The sequence below is a fragment of the Denticeps clupeoides genome, chromosome 15, assembly GCF_900700375.1.
Source record: "Denticeps clupeoides chromosome 15, fDenClu1.1, whole genome shotgun sequence".
In the NCBI taxonomy this organism is placed as follows: Eukaryota; Metazoa; Chordata; class Actinopteri; order Clupeiformes; family Denticipitidae; genus Denticeps; species Denticeps clupeoides.
Window position 1 is genome coordinate 14,874,443 of NC_041721.1, and position 16,671 is coordinate 14,891,113.

The following is a 16,671-nucleotide window of genomic DNA, read 5'->3' on the forward strand; positions in this document are numbered from 1 at the left end:
ACAGACTCCTGTAAGGAGCTGCCGTCTCTTGCCTTTCAGTGATATTATGTGATCACTCCTTATTCCCAACGCAGCTCTTATTTTAGACTGTCACCTGTCCCGTGAATGCCCCAGAAGTGTTTCTGTTGTAGTTTAGTCTTCCGAAAAGCCTGAATTTATTTCCTTTTTGGAACTGAGGCATTTTTCATAGTTGGGGGTTGGGAATGCAACTCGATCCGTACGGCCGGTGTCTGCACCGCTATCATTACGGTCCTTCTGCAGGAGGAGACGTCTGAGGAGCCTCCAGAATGCCCCTCTATTTATAGGCCGGTCCCAGGGCCCCTTAATCACACAGAGAGAAATAGAAAGACGGCGAGCGAGAGGGCGAGAGTGGGGGTCTAGGTAAAATACAGGGCGGGTGTGCGAGAAGGAGGAGGCCCACCTCGGTTACACCTTGTTTATAAGTATTTTCCCGAGAAGGCCGGGCATGCTGAGAAGTTTGGTACGTCCCACAGCGATTAGCTCCAGTGGAAAAACAATGCCTCGGCCTGTCTAGACGTTCCTGCTGCAGACGCGTTTCAGACAAATCGCTAATCTTTTGTAAAGGGAAACGGCTCTTCTGAGTGGAACGAGGAGACTAAAAGGGAAGGAGAGGTTGCACAATCCGCAGCGAGACGGCTGTTGAATCAGCCGGTGTTTGACTTGCACGTTCGCCCACACCTGCAAGGTAAACAGAGTGTGAGCAAGACGCTGCATATCTCATGCCCCAGTATTTGAGGCTCGAGTTAGCATCTGGACGGGGTCAGATAAGACCGGTTCTGACATAAACGTGAGCGTAGAAAGAAAGTTTATCGTCTACCCGCTCTGTGTCTTCTGGAAAAAGGGTTAAAAAAAAAAAAAAAAAAGGCGAGCACAAAGGAAGAGCGGGTAGAAAGGAGAGAAAGTGTCGGAGTGTGTGCGAACAGGGGGAAGGTGAGGTGTGTGTGGTGCTGCCCCTGCGCTGTCAGGCCGGTGGAGGAGCCCCCAGCGGTTCTGGCTTTGGAGTAAATGTGGGCCCAGCGGAGCGCTCTCCCGCCCGGGGGCACTCCAACCGCAGGCCTGCCCACATTCCTGCTTTATTTTCCTGCTCGCAAAACGCCTCTGGCTATCAGGAGCTGGTGGGGTGCTCCCCCCCGAACCCCCACCCCCCTTCCGACATTTATTTATTTCATATATATATATATATATGTTTACTCATAAAATGTGTATTAGGAGAACTAAGCGCTTCTCTCGGTCCTCCTCTGTCTCTCTTTTTGCTCTCTGTCTTGTCTCCCTCTGTCCGGTTGGAACGTGTGCCATTTGATTGGTCGTGGACGTTGGGCGAAATGTTGTTGGGCTTCTCTGGGCTTTAGGCGTAATTACAGCGAGTGACAATCATCCGCCATGGGCCCATCACTAGTCCTTGCAGGAAAAAGTGCGCTTCCAAACCCAAATAAACAGCTTTATTTTCCCATTTCATCCAACTAATCTGTCAAGCTGCTCCCAGGTCCCACACCCCCATCACTGACATGGACGTGGGTGTGTGTGTGTGTGTGTGTGTGAGCGTGTGTGTGTGTAAACAGTTCACAATATGTTTGCGTTAAGTCTCTGAGCGCATGTTACATGCTTGTGTTCTTATGCCCAGTGTAATGCGCAGGGCCTGACCCTCACACAGATGGGCACCGATCGGCAGGCCCCGCCCCTGTCCCCTTGTGAGGGGACCGGACGCCCATATGCTGACTACAGACCTCTCTCGCTCGCTCTCTGCCGTTTTGAAAGGCTGGCATGTCTCCTGACGGACCGCGCTGCCGTCCCTTGGTGGGGGGTAACGGCCCGATGCTCTGTGCCGTTGGGTCTCGCTTGTTCCCCCGCCTCCAGTCCAATAGGACGGATAAACAGATCATGCGCATGTTGTTTACCGTCTCCTGTACCGAGGTTTGCAATTCCGGCTGTTTTTTTACGTCTAGGACCTGATGGACATATGCTCGAAATTGTTTTTCTTCATGAATTATGAGTACTCTCCATTCCTTCATCAGATTTCTTTCTAATCTCATATTGTGATTATGAGTATTTAAAACTGCTACAACTGTGATTGAGAATTCTTTAAATGTGTATGACTTTATGCGTGTGTAGTGGGTAACACACTCGCCTGTGAAGCAGAAGACCACAAATTCACAGGTTCAAACCCCACTTACTACCATTGTGTCCCTGAGCAGGACACTTAACCCTGAGTGTCTAAAGGGGGGGACTGTCCCTGTAACTACTGATTGTAAGTTGCTCTGGATAAGGGCGTCTGATAAATGGTCATCACAAGGAAGCGAAAGCCACATAAATGGCTGTCGTTTTCTTAAACATCAATATCTTAAGAATAAAAAGTTATTCCTTCATCGTGCTTGATCACAGGTAGCTTGAAGCCAGCAGTGCAGCACTGAAGACAGGGCCCCAGGTCCAGGCTGATTTTAGGTAGAAGGAACGGGAGCGTTCTGACGGATCAGTGTAGGTTTGATGCCTTGGCGTCCTCCCAGGGCCCTGATTAAAGCGTCGACCGTGGATTTGGCCTCGGCCGTGTTTGCGTCGCCGCCGGGACTCGCAGCGCCGCGGCGCTGACCCGCCGCATGGCCACATTAGCGTGCTCTGAAGTTCACCCACCCTCCAGCGCATTTTTTTCATCCCCTTCTCCTGTACGGTAAGCTTCTTAGGGACCGTCTCTCAAGCAGTCACAGTGTCCCCTTTCTCTCATGCAGAGCGAGAGAGAGAGAGAGAGAGAGAGAGAGTTCATCCCTCTGGGAGGATTTAGAGGGCTCCCTTGTCTTTTACTTCATCAGAGACAATTGAGTCATTCAGCTCCGGTCGTTGGGCCAGCGAGGCGCAGACCGGCGGAGAGGGGCACGGGGCGCGGCAGAGGCTGCTGCTGCCACCGGCGCTCGTGGGGGCGGGGCTGGGAGGGGTGGGCAGAACTGTCCGGGAACTTGGTAGGAGGGGGGGTCGTTGGAGCAATTTGTCACTTTGGAATGGCATTCACATTCCAAGAGGCAGGCAGGGTGGCGATAGTGGCAGTTTTGGGGGTGGAGTGGAGAGACGGCACAGGGTTCAGAGGTCACGGCCCCTCCGGAGCTCAGGCGGCATGTCCATCATCGACTCTTGGGGGAGGGGCACGAGCAAAAGAAGGAGCTCCTGCAGCTCCGGCTTCTTAGTGGGTGGGACTGATGCTAGGGGAGGAATTGTTGCCGAAGTGGGAGTGGCCAGCATGCAGGCGGGTGGGGCCGAGGGGGTCGTATTTGGCACTCGCGCCGAGCTCCACTTTCCTTGGCATGCTTGTAAAACCTGTAGGAGGGATTAGGCTGTGAGAACATTTGCAATACCAGGCTGAAGTGGATACGCCTGTCGGGGTGTGGGGGTGTGTGTGGATCCGTGTTGACCCTCATATGCCACTCAGAGCAAGGTGTCAGCTTTCAGTGCGGTGGAAGAGTGTGTGTGACGTACCACGTCATGTATTCGAGGGTGCCTGAGGAACACTTGTATAGATCTGGGCGTGCTTTAAGAAAAGATCTCCTTTCACCTTTGGAGAAACGGGTCATAAGAAAATAAAATTATGTGCATTATAATTGGGCAATGATATAAATTACAGTTGTGGCTGGCCAATGTGGTACAATGCTGGTTTTAACCCTTAAGAAAGAAAAAATCAATATATTTTGTATGGGTTGATGTCCTGCCTGCATCAATAGGCTGGGCTACGAGGCCGGCTGACTTGTCAGAGGACTCCTTGCGGGAGCACGGCGAGTTATTGCACAGCATACATTAGACATTAAAAAGTCATCCATTTCAGGGGCGAGTTTACTCCAAATCCATTTTTCATGATTGAGCTGCCTGCAGAGTTTGTGCTCCCATGACCCAAACAAGTGAGCAGACCGGCATACGTCTTGATTTTATTTTTCGCTCCCATGTAGGGATGCGTAATATATCTCAATACCGCATATAGTTATAATGGCAGTTTTATTTATTGCTAATTGATTTGCGTCACCGTTCAACCATTTATCTTCAGGGAATATGCGGTTATCCTAGGTGGGAAAGATGTCACACACGCCTTGACCGTTTTCCTGTCGGAAAACCAGCTAGGTCGGCTGGGAGCCGATGTTAGCAAGAATGACGGAAAATAATGCGGCACTTGGACACTAGACGAGATGTTCCGACTTCAGGGGACGTTCCGGATAAAACTTCCAACAGGGAATGCATCATTACACCGCTCACCCTGAGGCAAGTCAGGTCACCACCCACGGTACCAGTCACCACGCTGACCAGTAGCAAATTACAAAATTTGATGGTTTGATGGAAAAAAAACAATGTAGAAAAATGTGTGTTGTCAACTACAATGGTAAGTTGTCAATATCTTCAAACATGGTCGGTTTTGGTATGATAATGACCTAGCTAGCTACTTATAACTTCTATTCTCAAGTAAAATGTATTTGTAGCCATCAAATTCTTCAGGAAGACGAGCAAGGCCAAATTTCGAATTCTCCGCGAATTCATTGTTCAAGATGGAGAAATGAGAGAGGAATTTATACGTCCATCTGAAGTATGAATTTATCTGCCTTGTGTCTAAGCCATGGTGAAAGTCTGTCTTTGCGAGTTCTGACTCTGCACGAACACTTCAAAGACACTCTGTTGACATTCCCATATTCCCATTTCAGAATACGTTATCCAGATACATTTTAACCCCGTTTTGTTTTTTAAACGCAAAATACGGTGTTCCTCCGGTCCCTCGCTCAGGATTATCCCCCCGTCTTCATTACTGAATCAAGTGTTTGCTGAGCCGAGGCATGCAAATCCTGCGAGTTCCTACTTAACCTGATGGACCGTTTGAATGCTTATTTGAATTTACTCCCCGAGGCGAGGTACAGACAAGTGGTTTGGTAAAAGGTCACGCTCGGTTTTTAGCAGTGTGAACATGTGTGTGTGTGTGTGTGTGTGTGTCTGTGTGTGTGTGTGTGTGTGTGTGTGCGTGTACAAGCTTGGGTCTGCTCCAATATCAGCAGTGAGGGCCGTTCAGATGAACCACTTGACCCTTTGTTACATGGTTCCTGCTGAAGGCTCTGGCTGTGTTGGGTGGAGGGGATGACCCTGAGACTGACCAGCTCACACACACACACACACACACACACACACACACACACACACACACACATGCCATACCTTGCTTTTTTACTCTTTTGTTTGTGTATCTGTGTGTCTTGCGAATCAGAGAGTGTATTAAGTGAAGCCGAGCCCTTGTACACACAGGTTGCACACGTTCGCACACACACACACACACCCCACACACATCTAAGCCACGGTCATTGTGAAAGGTTAAGCGCTGCCTGCGTGGGCTGTCGTTCCAAAGGTCAGAGGTCGCGCTGGAAGCAGTGTCGAGAGCAGAGTGAACGCGGAGCTCTCTCTGTCAGAGCTGTGCTGACAGACGCTTTCTATCACCGTAGCAACATGGACAAGGAGCTTCTCCTCCCGCCAGGCTGTCGATTGGTGCACTTTGAGACGGGGCAGGGACTCCGCACGCCCTTGTCTGTGATTGGAGGCGCATGTTTTATCGAGCTTTTATAGTTTGTGGAAACGCAATAAAAAATATTATACGGCCTTATTAGTCCATGTGCTATTACTGTGGCCTATTAAAAATAACGAAAAAAAATTACATTTGTGGAAAAAAAAACATTGGTATATCGCTGGTTTTAACACCATTTTGTGTGAAAGTGTGTGAGAAACATGACTTTTTAATGGCGTGTGTGCGCGTGTGTGTCAGACATCAGTTTTAATGATCTGCACGTGCGTGGACGTGTGTGTCTGTGACAAAGCATCACTGTTTTAACGACACCGTGCTGTGATCCCCAGAATGGAGTTTGTGTTGAGGTTGCTAGGGAACACACCATCAGCAGATATTCGTCTGGAGGCAGGAGAGATGTGCTGACTCTCCGTGTGACTCTCCGTATGTATAATTGAGTGAAAGCGCAGGTATGAACCGGTGTGCGTGTGAGAGCGGGAACGGTGTGTATCATCCCGACAAAGCTAGGATCGGCTATTGACCAAAGGCCACACCCGTTTACGGCCGGGAGGAAACGCAGTTAAACACGGGAGTCAGACGAAGCGTCCCTCCATCAATAATCAGACCACATCATATGTCATCGCGTCCGAACTCTTTCTCGACCTGTCTTTACAGCTTTTCTGTCCGCCCCCTTTCCCTCCCTTTGTATGTCATGTGGTCATTTTTACAATAGTTTTACCCCTTGGGTGTTTTCCTTTCCCTTCGTTTCTCTTTTTTTTTTAAGTTTAAAAAAAGAGCTTCTGTTTGGTTTGTTTTCTGTTCTTTGCCTCATGCATTGTTAACATGTTTTTTCTTTGTTTCTCCATTTTGTTTCTTTTCTGCCATTCAGTATCTACAGATGAAATGGCCTCTGCTAGATGTTCAAGCAGGAAGTCTTCAAAGTAGACAAGCACTTAAAGATGCCAGGTCCCCTTCTCCGGCTCATATTGTTGTAAGTAACCCCCCCCCCCTCCGTCTTCCCCACACCCCCCCACGATGCTGGTTGTTTTCAAGCGTGAGCTGCTCCCTCCCGCCCCCCTGCGAGGGCTGGACATGCTGGGTTCTGTTTATTTGGGCGAGCAGGTACTCTGCGAGCGTCTTATGAGGAGCCTGGGGGTACAGTGCGATCGTGCGATCGTCGGCCTCGTCGGCACAGAGCCTACTTACTACTCACAGGCACTACACACGAGTAGCCAGATTACAGGAGTGTTTCGGTTGCCTTGGAGTAAACGCTGAGTAGGCTGGCATTTACCTGGTAAACACACTAATATTAAGCATTTGCTGTATCTGTATGCAGGTTTTGTAAATAGATGCGTCCAGTGTTGGCACATCTGATCATTTGAAAGTGATCGTTTTTTTGTCAGCACAGCACACAGTGCACACAAAATGTCCTCTGCATTTAACCCTTCACCCATAGTGAGCAGTGGGCAGCCATTAAGCAGTGTGTGGGGATGGTACCTGGATCAAGGGGACTTGACCCCTTCCTTAAATGCTAGGCCACCAATGCCACACATCGTCTGTGGCCATAATCATTACCATTAGCACAATCTTATGCATTATGTTCAGAAAACATAGTTAGAAACCCCCTGCCATATCTGACTGTTTTATACAGATTGGCTTCATATTATAGAGGAAATTGGGACAATTGGGAAATTTTTATCTGTTTTTACATTTACATATACATTTTTACATTAATTAAAGGTTTTATTATATCATAAATTGAATTACTTATAGTTAGAAAGGACTCTACAAATATTGCATCTTAACAATGAAGTTCATCGGTTTGATTGAACTGCTCAGTGGGCGGGGCAGGGGTTATTTTTTGGATCACGCCCGAAGCCGGGGCGGCCCCTGCCTGTATTTTTTTTTGACGAGGCCTTTGCGTCTTATTTCTGAATTCATCAAGAGAACCTCAGTTCATAAGTACATGCTACAAGTCACCACAGGTCACAGGCGGCCATCGGGGAGTAGCGCTTCCCTGTTGGACGACTGTTTTTCCTGCTGACGCTTTGCTGAGGTTTGATGCTGTTTGTTTGTTTGTTTGTTGGTTAGGATGGGAATTGATTGGTGATCTCTGGTTGGCTGGGTGCAGTGGCTCTTGGCAGTGAGCATCAAATCGAATGTGAGATTATAAGATGTACCTGAGTTTTCTCACACTGTCTGCCTCGCACCCTGTCCTACCTGCCTCTCCCTGGCATCTGTGTGTGTGTGTGAGTTGATGTTTCCGTCGTTTGCATCATTCAGTGAGCTTTGGGTTGTCAGGAGTTGATAGCAGTAAAGTGTTTTTTTTTTTTTTTTTTGAGATGGTCTACCTGTTCCAGTACGTGATCCCCTTATCAACAGCAGCAGTAAACTGCAGGCGCTCCTGGCTGCCGCACTGCTGTTGGGTGGGAGGGGCATGTGGGCACCTTGACCCCGTGTGCTGCTGGGCCGTCCTCATATCACTGTACGGACGGGCTACAGAGATAAGCAGCACAATCCAAAGTTCAGGTCTCCTTCCTACTGCAGCGAGAAAGCAAAGTGAGAGAGGCGGGGCCGCATGAATATTATTTACATATTTACATATTGTTTTAATTTGTTTAACTTTTTTTTTTTGCTATTGTACAAAATAAAACCTGCTGGAGGTGTTTTTCCCCCACTTCAGTAACCTGAATTTAAGGAGGAGGACTATTTCTCTTGATCCGGTTGAACCTAGCAGAGCTAGTAAAGACTGCTCCTGTCCAGCCTGGTCAGGTCACACCATTGGTGGATCCACAACTTTAATATGTATGGTGAAGATGACAAACATCATGCTCTTCCAGAATGGTTTGGGGCTTAAAAAGCCAAGTAGGAAGAATCGTTTGGTCTGAGTACGTGTGTGGGTATGTGTGAACTGCAGTGAACTGGTGCACATGCATAATAAGAAAATAGATCTTTATGCTTACGCCCACTTTTATCATTGAAGTGGTGAATAGCCAGAAAAACGTGAATGTATATGAAGTGATGTTCATAAGAAATCTGTTATCCACTGAGTAGTCACACTTTATTTCAACAAAAATACCATAAAATACCACACCTTACTACAATTGGCTTATAAACTAGGCGTCTGTCCAAATAACGGCATTATAATTAGCATTATAATACAGAACAGTAGGTCTATTTAAATAGTTTACACAGACGGCAGTTGTATTCTTGTATCCAGTGTGAAAACTGGAAAATCTGAGGATATTAAGAATAATAACTAAACTGCATTTAAACAAACAGCATGTGTGAATATTAGACTGCCTGTGTACCACTACTGGGTACCGAGTACCACCAGTGTACCACAGTTTGAGAACCAAGGTTGTGCTGTGCAATTCTATATTGTACTATACTGTTCTGTACACTTTTTGATACTATGCTACACTATTTTGCCCTATAAAGTATTATATTATACTATATGGCAAAAATAATATGATATATGATTCAACAATATACTATATTTCACTGCACTGGGCGGTATTAAACTTCCCTGTGTTACACTGTTGTACATTAAAATACAACTCAACACCATACTCTACTGTACTTTTCTGTATTATAACTCTCTCTCTCTCTCGGTTTTAGCGAATGTAATAATTCCTGCTAGATGTCAGGAATACTCTTCAGGCATTTTAGACAAGTGCCCTGCCAAATACCGCTGTTACAGTAACTGCAGATTTACTGGGAACTTGACGGATGTGCGCTTAATCCACGCTGCATCCTGCATCGGCAGCTTCAGGTCGGGTTTCAGCGGCTCTATCGCCGCCGCTGGACTGCTGGTGCTGCACTTCAGCCCCACGCCCCGACCGAGGGAGAGGGAGAGGGAAAGGGATACTTCCCTCCACATGTGTGACGGACGGGAGATTGGTTCCGCGTTCTGTTTCCGTTCCTCGCCTGAAGGCACAGCTGTCCTGCGATGCTCCCGCCCAATGTTCCGCGTGTCGCCAGCTCAGGATGTGATGTCGCGTTTGGAGTGGGTTGATTTATCCTGTACGGGTCGGGTTCGTGGCAGGGGTCTGGATTTACTTGGCTGTACATTAATAATAAAGATGAAGTGAGTTTTAAATCTTTAACTCTGATATTTAACTCGACTTTTATTAAAATCATGTTTTCTTCTCCTGCCTTTGGCCTTTTGTAATACAGCGCAGAACCTCCAGCACATATGAGTTACATTTCTCCTAGAGGCCAGATAAAAATCATATATGATTTCCACTTTTTTAATACAGGAAGTTACATTGTACTTAACATACTGGGAACTGGGGCAGAAACACGCACACACACACACACACACACACACACACACACACACACACACACACACTCACTCTCTACCCTCAGAGTCTCGTTCAAGACGCACAATGTCTCCATTGTTTTCTGCTCTTTCACAGGGACGGCTGGAGTGTTAACCATTTCCCTACCAGGCCTTAGTGTGTGTGTGTGTGTGTGTGTGTGTGTGAGAGAGAGAGAGAGAGAGAGAGAGAGAGAATAGCCAGATGGAACTGGGATGTCAGTGAAGGGGAGCAAGTGTGTAGGGGGAATAGCATTTGTGTGCGTGTGTGTAGGCATGCATGGAAGTGTGTCTGTCTGCATGTGTGTGTGTGTGTGTATGCTGCATGGTAAAGTAGGAGTTAGAATGTCAGTTAAGGAAGGCAACAGGACAGAGTGTGTAGTGGCATGTCAGCGTGTGTGTGTGTGTTTGCGTTTCCTCATTATTGTAGAGGAAGTTGTGGAATGTGTGCGGTTCGTACGGCGCACGACCTCCCACCTGAAACCCCAGCGCTCCCAAACGACTTGTTATTTTAGCCAACAAGTGCCCCCCACCCCCCACGACAGTAACCTCACCCGCCCGGAATACAACAAAAGAGCGAGCGACTGTGGAAAGGCCGGTGGGGAGAGTTCGGTCGGAGGTCAGGTTTCATCCGCGTTTTTGGCCTTGCGCAACGGCCGGGAAAAGGAATATGCTAGTTAGCGCCGGACAGACATTTCTCTCTCTCTCTCTCTTTTTACTACTTTTTTTCTGCTCGTTTCCCCCCTTCTCTCTGTGAATGGCCGTGCACCTGGATGGGGGAGACAATGAGGGCCAACGGCCTGCTGGGAAATCTCAGCCCCCTCGCTGTTAATGAGCGGCCTCAGTATCAGAGCCCTCATACACTAGAGCGACTGTTCCGGAGTCTGTCTCTCTCTCTCTCTCTCGCTCTCGCTCTCTCTCGCTCCCCCTGCCTTCAACACACTGTCTTGCTTTTGTCTGAATGCTCTCTCTCTCTCTGTCTCTCTCGCTCGCTCGCTGTCCTATTCACCCAATCCCCGCTGCTGCCGTTTGCCGTTCTGGTTACGGCCCAGCAGCCCAAGGTCACAGCAGGTAGGAATGTGGACCCGCGTGGCCCGTCCTGCAGGGTTCGTGTGTTGGCGTGTGAGTGGTTCGCCATCCCCTCCTGTCTTAAGTGGCTCATGGCCGGCGGCTTGGTGGCGGTGCCCTCCGGTTAAGGAATGGCATGTGGCACCTCAGGCCGTTCTTCAGGCCTCTAAACATGGCCCCTGCTCTGCCTGGTTTCTGTCCGTAATGTGCGTGTGTTTTTACAGGAAGTGATGTCATTCCACTGTTTGTGTTCGGAGCGGCGATGAGGTCATCGTTCGCTTTCGAACACTCGCGATAAGCGGGCTGTTTATCATCCGCATGTGTGTTCATGTTAGTGTAGGTGTGTACCTTCACAAGCACATGTTCTTCACGTACGTTCACGCAACTGTGCAAGTCGGGGCACCCCCAACTCTGAGGGTCTCGGTTGGCTGGAAGGGGGTCATGGAACGTCCTCTCTCTCTCTCTTCTTCGCCCGTCCTCCTGCTCCCTTTCGCTCAGTTCAGACCACGCGATGTTCACTGGCGGCGGATCGCTGTCACACTACACAAGTCACACTACACAAGTCACACTACACGACCCTCCGACTTGGGATCGGCTCACTGGTGCCGGTTCCGAACTGGGATCCAACCGAGAACCGGTCCGCATTGACGTCACAGGCCACGCCCACTAAACAGAAATCTTACATGACATCATAATAGAGATCTTGTGGACCTCCACTGCTGCCGTTTTTACAGCCCCTTCTCTTTTTTTGCCTTGTTGACAGTTGTGAAGCGTGCATACACTTTCTCTTTTCACTTCCGATCGCCACGACCACCGCTGGAGACGTCACGGTTCTCGCTACCAGACCAGCCAGGTTTAGGGGCTGCTTTTAGGGCACCTGTGGAAAAGGCGGCGCTGGTTCCAAAAACATGGGAAAACCCCCATAAACGAGTGATGTTACTAGTTTCTTATATGTATTTTTTTTTATGGAAACTGCGACTGGTATGAAAAGTGGTAAATTGGACCTTGCGTCGCCATGCCCTTCAACATTGCGTGCGGTGACATTCCGGCTTCTTTCTGTCATCCCTGCTCTCATTGGCTACTGTATGTGGGATCAATCTGGGATTTTTCCATTGGCAACTCGAAAACTGGGCAAAAAATCTTGTCGGTGTGATGGAGACACGGTACCCCGACTGTCTGTCTGTATCTCTGTGCACCCCCACTCGACTTTTCTCACTGTAGTCCTCCACAGAGCGTCTTTACCCAGCAGGCCTTCTTTTTTTATTGTAAACTATTCTTTCTTTTCTTTTTTCCCTTTTTCAATCGTCATCATCACCATCCGGGATGGGGGCAGAGACTTTTTGTTCATTTTCCCTCTTTGTTCCTCTCTTTCTGTCTTTTTATTCATTTTTTCCTTCCCACTTCCAAGCAGCTGTCTTGGAGAGGATTCTTTTAGTTAAGGCATCTGGGCTTGAATTTATGCCAGTGATGTGTAAGGAAGTGGAGATTTGTGTGTGTGTGTGTGTGTGTGTGTGCTTTGTGTGTCCGTGTGTGTGTGTGTGTGTGTGTGTGTTAAGGGATTTTGGCCTGTTCTTTGTATTGTTTCCTTCACCCTGAGCACGCAGTGTGTTGATGCTGAGTGAAGTGAAGACGTCTGGTGTCTTGGAGTCGGACCACAACCCTCAGGCTGCTGCTGGATTTTTCTTCTGCCACACACATGGCACGGTGGGGCCCTCGCTGGCGACCTTGTGTTTAGCTGGTGGAAGAGAGATGTGGCATTATGGGATGTGGTTGTCAGTGGAGGACCTGAGGAGACAGATCCTACTGTGTGTGTGTGTGTGTGTGTTGGGCTTCCTCCAGTTAAAGCTGCTGCGACTTGTTTGACGAGACTGGGAGGGGAGGTCAAGCTCTCTGTCAGTGCACGTACTGTTGTGTGTGTGTGTATAAATAATGTTTCTTTGTGTTGACATAGTTATGGTGTCTGTCACAGTCCTGAAATGCCTGTATGTGTGTGTGTGTGTGTGGATTTCAAGTTCAGTTTTCTGTGATTTTACATACTGAAGTGCTGTATGTGAAGGTGTGTGAAGCTGACTGCTGATTTGTGTGTGTGTGTGTGTGTGTGTGTGTGTTTGGGCATGAGGGGGAACATTGGATAAATAAATAAAATCCACACTGATCTCCAATCACACCCACTCACAAAAACATATACCTGAGAAGGTGTGTGTGTGTGTGTGTGTGTGTAGCTGTACAGGACAGGGCCGGTAGAGGCAGCACACACAGACCGAACTCCAGGTGCCTCATTGTTGGGCGCTCCATGGTTCAACAGATTTAACAATTAGTGTCGGACTGTGGGTTAGGGTGAAGTGTGTGTGTGTGTGTGTGAGAGAGAGAGAGAGAGAGAGAGAGAGAGAGAGAGAGAGAGTGTTGGCATGGGGGTTTTGTAGGAGGATATGTAGTCACGGGGGGGGGGCCAAAACATGACCTCCTTTTACCTCTATGCTGGGGAAACGTTTTTTTCTCTCTCTCTCTCTCTCTCTCTCTCTCTCTCTCTCTCTCTCTCTCTCTCTCTCTCTCTCTCTGTGTGTGTTTGTGTGCGCGCAGTTGGGAACAGGATGGTGAGAGAATTAAACAACATGAAGAAATGAAGGGTGAAGAGGTCAAGCAAGTCGGTGACGAGGAGACGTGAAGTGGCGCAGTGCTTCTGTTCACGCTCTCCCATGATGCACTGCTGCGCAGGCCGCCGCTCGTCTGCCTTTTTTGATTCCCTTTATTTGCCTTGTAGAGGCGGCGTGCCTCACTTCCAGGAAGTTTTTTATGAACTTTGGAGAACGGGGACGGGTCATTCGGGCTGCTCTCCCTCGGGGCGGGGCTTGTTTTATTAGCCCTCTCTCTGGCCCATAAATAATAAAAATAGATTCTCTCCGCATTTCACCAAAAACGATGAGTAATCAGCTCTCCTGCCGTTTTTGGGGGATGGGTGGAAACCAGATGTACGAGACATTTTGTACAAGTACAAAACCCAAAATCAGAAGCAGCCCGAACTATTCACACAAACAAATAGTGAAGGCAGAAGTGAAGCTGTGTCGTGGGACCTGGTTCACTCTTTAATAACTTTTAATTCCTTATACTTTAGCATAGCAATGGCGATGCACTGAATCTAAAATGCATAGATGCATCTAATTATATAGGATCATGAAAAAAAAACATTATTTCCTGTTCCAACGAGTTGGTATTAAAATACGAAAAAAAAAAAAAAAATTCACAACAAAACAACAACAGTTACAAAGTGCAGTCACAAGGTAGTGTCACGGACACAGCAACTCCACAAGTAGGCTGTGCGTGTGTGTGTGGGTGTGAAGGTGGGTTCCTTTGTGTGCCTATGCAACAGTCTGTGTGTGTTTGGGGGGGGCGAGTGGGGGTGACATCTGGCATCCCAAAGAGCAATTTATTGTTATGGCTGAGCGCACTGTGACAATTTAGGTTTAACACCTTCCCGATGTGTGACTGCTGGAATGCTCTCCGCTTCCAGGGAGCTCTTAAGCTCTGAATGGGGTTGAGTTGGGAGTGTAGGGAGGACGGGGGGATTACTCCGAGTCCCCCGGTATCTGATTTCGGAATATTTTCTGCGTGCTGACTCCGCTCGGCGCTCCTCCCGGCTCCTCTGTGCTGGCGTGGTGCCGGTTACCTGTCAGATGGAGACCCGCTCTCACCTCCTCAGCAGTTCCCCCCGCGGACGTCCCTTTTACTGCCTGCGAGTGCAGACTGGGAGTCATGTGACGTGGGACACGGCCTTTGTAAAGGAAAATAAAAGTTTTGTTTGCTTGACTTCGGTTGCAGCCCTTGGCCGCATGATTTCACGAATTACTTCTACTTCCTGATTCTGCTCATTGTCCTGCTGAAAAACAAATGACCACCCTGCTAAGGGCATACCCAGGTGGGACTTTTACCGCACCCTCATTAACAGGATCAAAAGACATGTCCAAACTAGTATTTATCTACATGTTACAAGCAATCTACAAGCAAACAAAACGAGATATATATACACACGCACACACACACACACACACACATATGTATATATATAATTACCACAAAACAACTGAGGTGGGTTAGGACTCTTGCATATGAATAAGGGCGTGTAATAAATGCTGTAAATTTAAAATGTAAAAAAATAAAAAACATCAGCCACTTTGGTCCAAAAATCTGAGCTGATCCTGGGAAGATTTCTTTGTTGGATGGTGGTCAACACACTCAACACACTAACCCCTAAACACATCATTAACGTCACTGATTCATTCGTCTTGTTAACGTCCTCCAGATGAAATAAACAGCTAGGGACAGCACGTTTGTGCAAGTTGAATTCGAGGACAGGCGATGATCGGTGGACGTCGGAGCAAGGACGACACGTCCCTCCTGCATGCACGTATACATCAGCGGTAACACATTATACTGCTGTTACTATACTATTTACACCGGCTAAATAATGCGGCTTTACCAAACCAGTATCCTGCAAAACAGAAGCAACTATTTAATCTGTCGGTCAGAATTTACCTGGATGGAATGGACATTTTTTGGGTCTGTTGCCAGCGTTGGTTGTTAAGTAAAGAAGGGAACTGTGTGTGTGTGTGCGTGTGTGTGTGAGCAGCGGCGCAGGAATGACTAGCCGAGGCCCCGCCCCTGCTAACGCGCTCCCCAGCACGTGGCGGCCTGCTTCCTGGCCGCTCGCCCCGCCCGCCTTTTAATTGTTCTATCTGCCCGCCATTAATATGAGCAAAAAGGGAGGCTTCTGCCATGGCTGACACTTCAAAGGCTACCTCCCCTCGTCTTACAAGTTGCCCGTCTCTTTGGAGGAGAGGCTCCAGAGATGGGTGCCGATTCCCAGCTGGAATGAGTTTGATGGTCTAATTGTAGCCCCCAGTGGACACAGCTGCACATCACAGAGCATCCCAGCTGAGCGCGAGCGCGGGAACGCCGTCTCCTTCCATTCCTGTAACGAGACGGAGGGAGAGGGAAGAGGGGGAGGCCTCCTACTTCATCCCTCCGTCACCCCGAGTCCCAGCAGCTCTGCCTTCACTCCCTGTTTACCTCTCTCGCCCCTCTCTCTCCCTTTCCATCTCGTTTAGCGGTGCTTTCGGAGCGAGCGACGTCGCGGGCCGCGCGCTTCCGGTCCAGCGTCATTATCGGCATGCAGCGGCCCTGCTTGACCACCCTGGGTCTCGGTTTGAGCCCGAACCGCCGTAGCCAGAACAAAGGAATCCTCACGCAGTTCGAAAAGAAGAAAAAAAAGCCGCTCTCCATCTCCCCATTACTGCTTTTCCAGCAGCACCACTACTGCTATCACACGCGCCGCTGTAGTGGTGATCAAAAAAAAAATCTCCGCCGCTTTGAACTTCTCCCCGCGTTTTTTTTTTCTCTCCTTTGCGTGCATCAAAAAAAAAAAAAAAAAAAAAAAAAAAGGAAGAAAAGAACGGAAAATCAATAGACGGAACTTTGGAGCATGTGTATCAGTTTTCCTTGTTCTTTCTTCCCCTCGTCCTCGTCTGTTCCTGCGTTAAAAAAAAGAAAGGAAGAGAAGAAGGACCATGGCGGTGGCGCATTTTTAGGCTTTCCAATCGTAGATTCGCCCCGCCCCAGTGGAGCAAAGGAGCAAACAGGTGCGGAATGAGGAGGCGCAGGAGAGAGAAGGAGCAGCGCTTTCAGGAATAAAGAGGAAGGAGAAGAAAAGAGGCAGGAGCTCTTCGGCGGGGCCTCGTTGTTTTCTCCAACTGCGCGGAGG

General features: G+C 48.5%; 1 protein-coding gene across 29 annotated transcripts in view; it reads left to right on the plus strand.

Annotated features, from left to right (window-relative positions):
- Positions 1–16,671, plus strand: part of tcf7l2 (transcription factor 7 like 2) — a 73,223-nt gene that overhangs the window by 18,283 nt on the left and 38,269 nt on the right. For 26 of the 29 annotated variants that reach the window (XR_003742501.1, XM_028953959.1, XM_028953952.1 and 23 more), the window contains exon 4: positions 6,414–6,515. The exons of the other annotated variants lie outside the window; for them this stretch is intronic. Coding sequence is in view for 25 of the 26 variants with exons in the window: in XM_028953959.1 (XP_028809792.1) it covers positions 6,414–6,515 (102 nt within the window). In the remaining variant the exon portion in view is untranslated. The remainder of the gene's footprint in view (positions 1–6,413; positions 6,516–16,671) is intronic. 29 annotated transcript variants of the gene reach the window in all.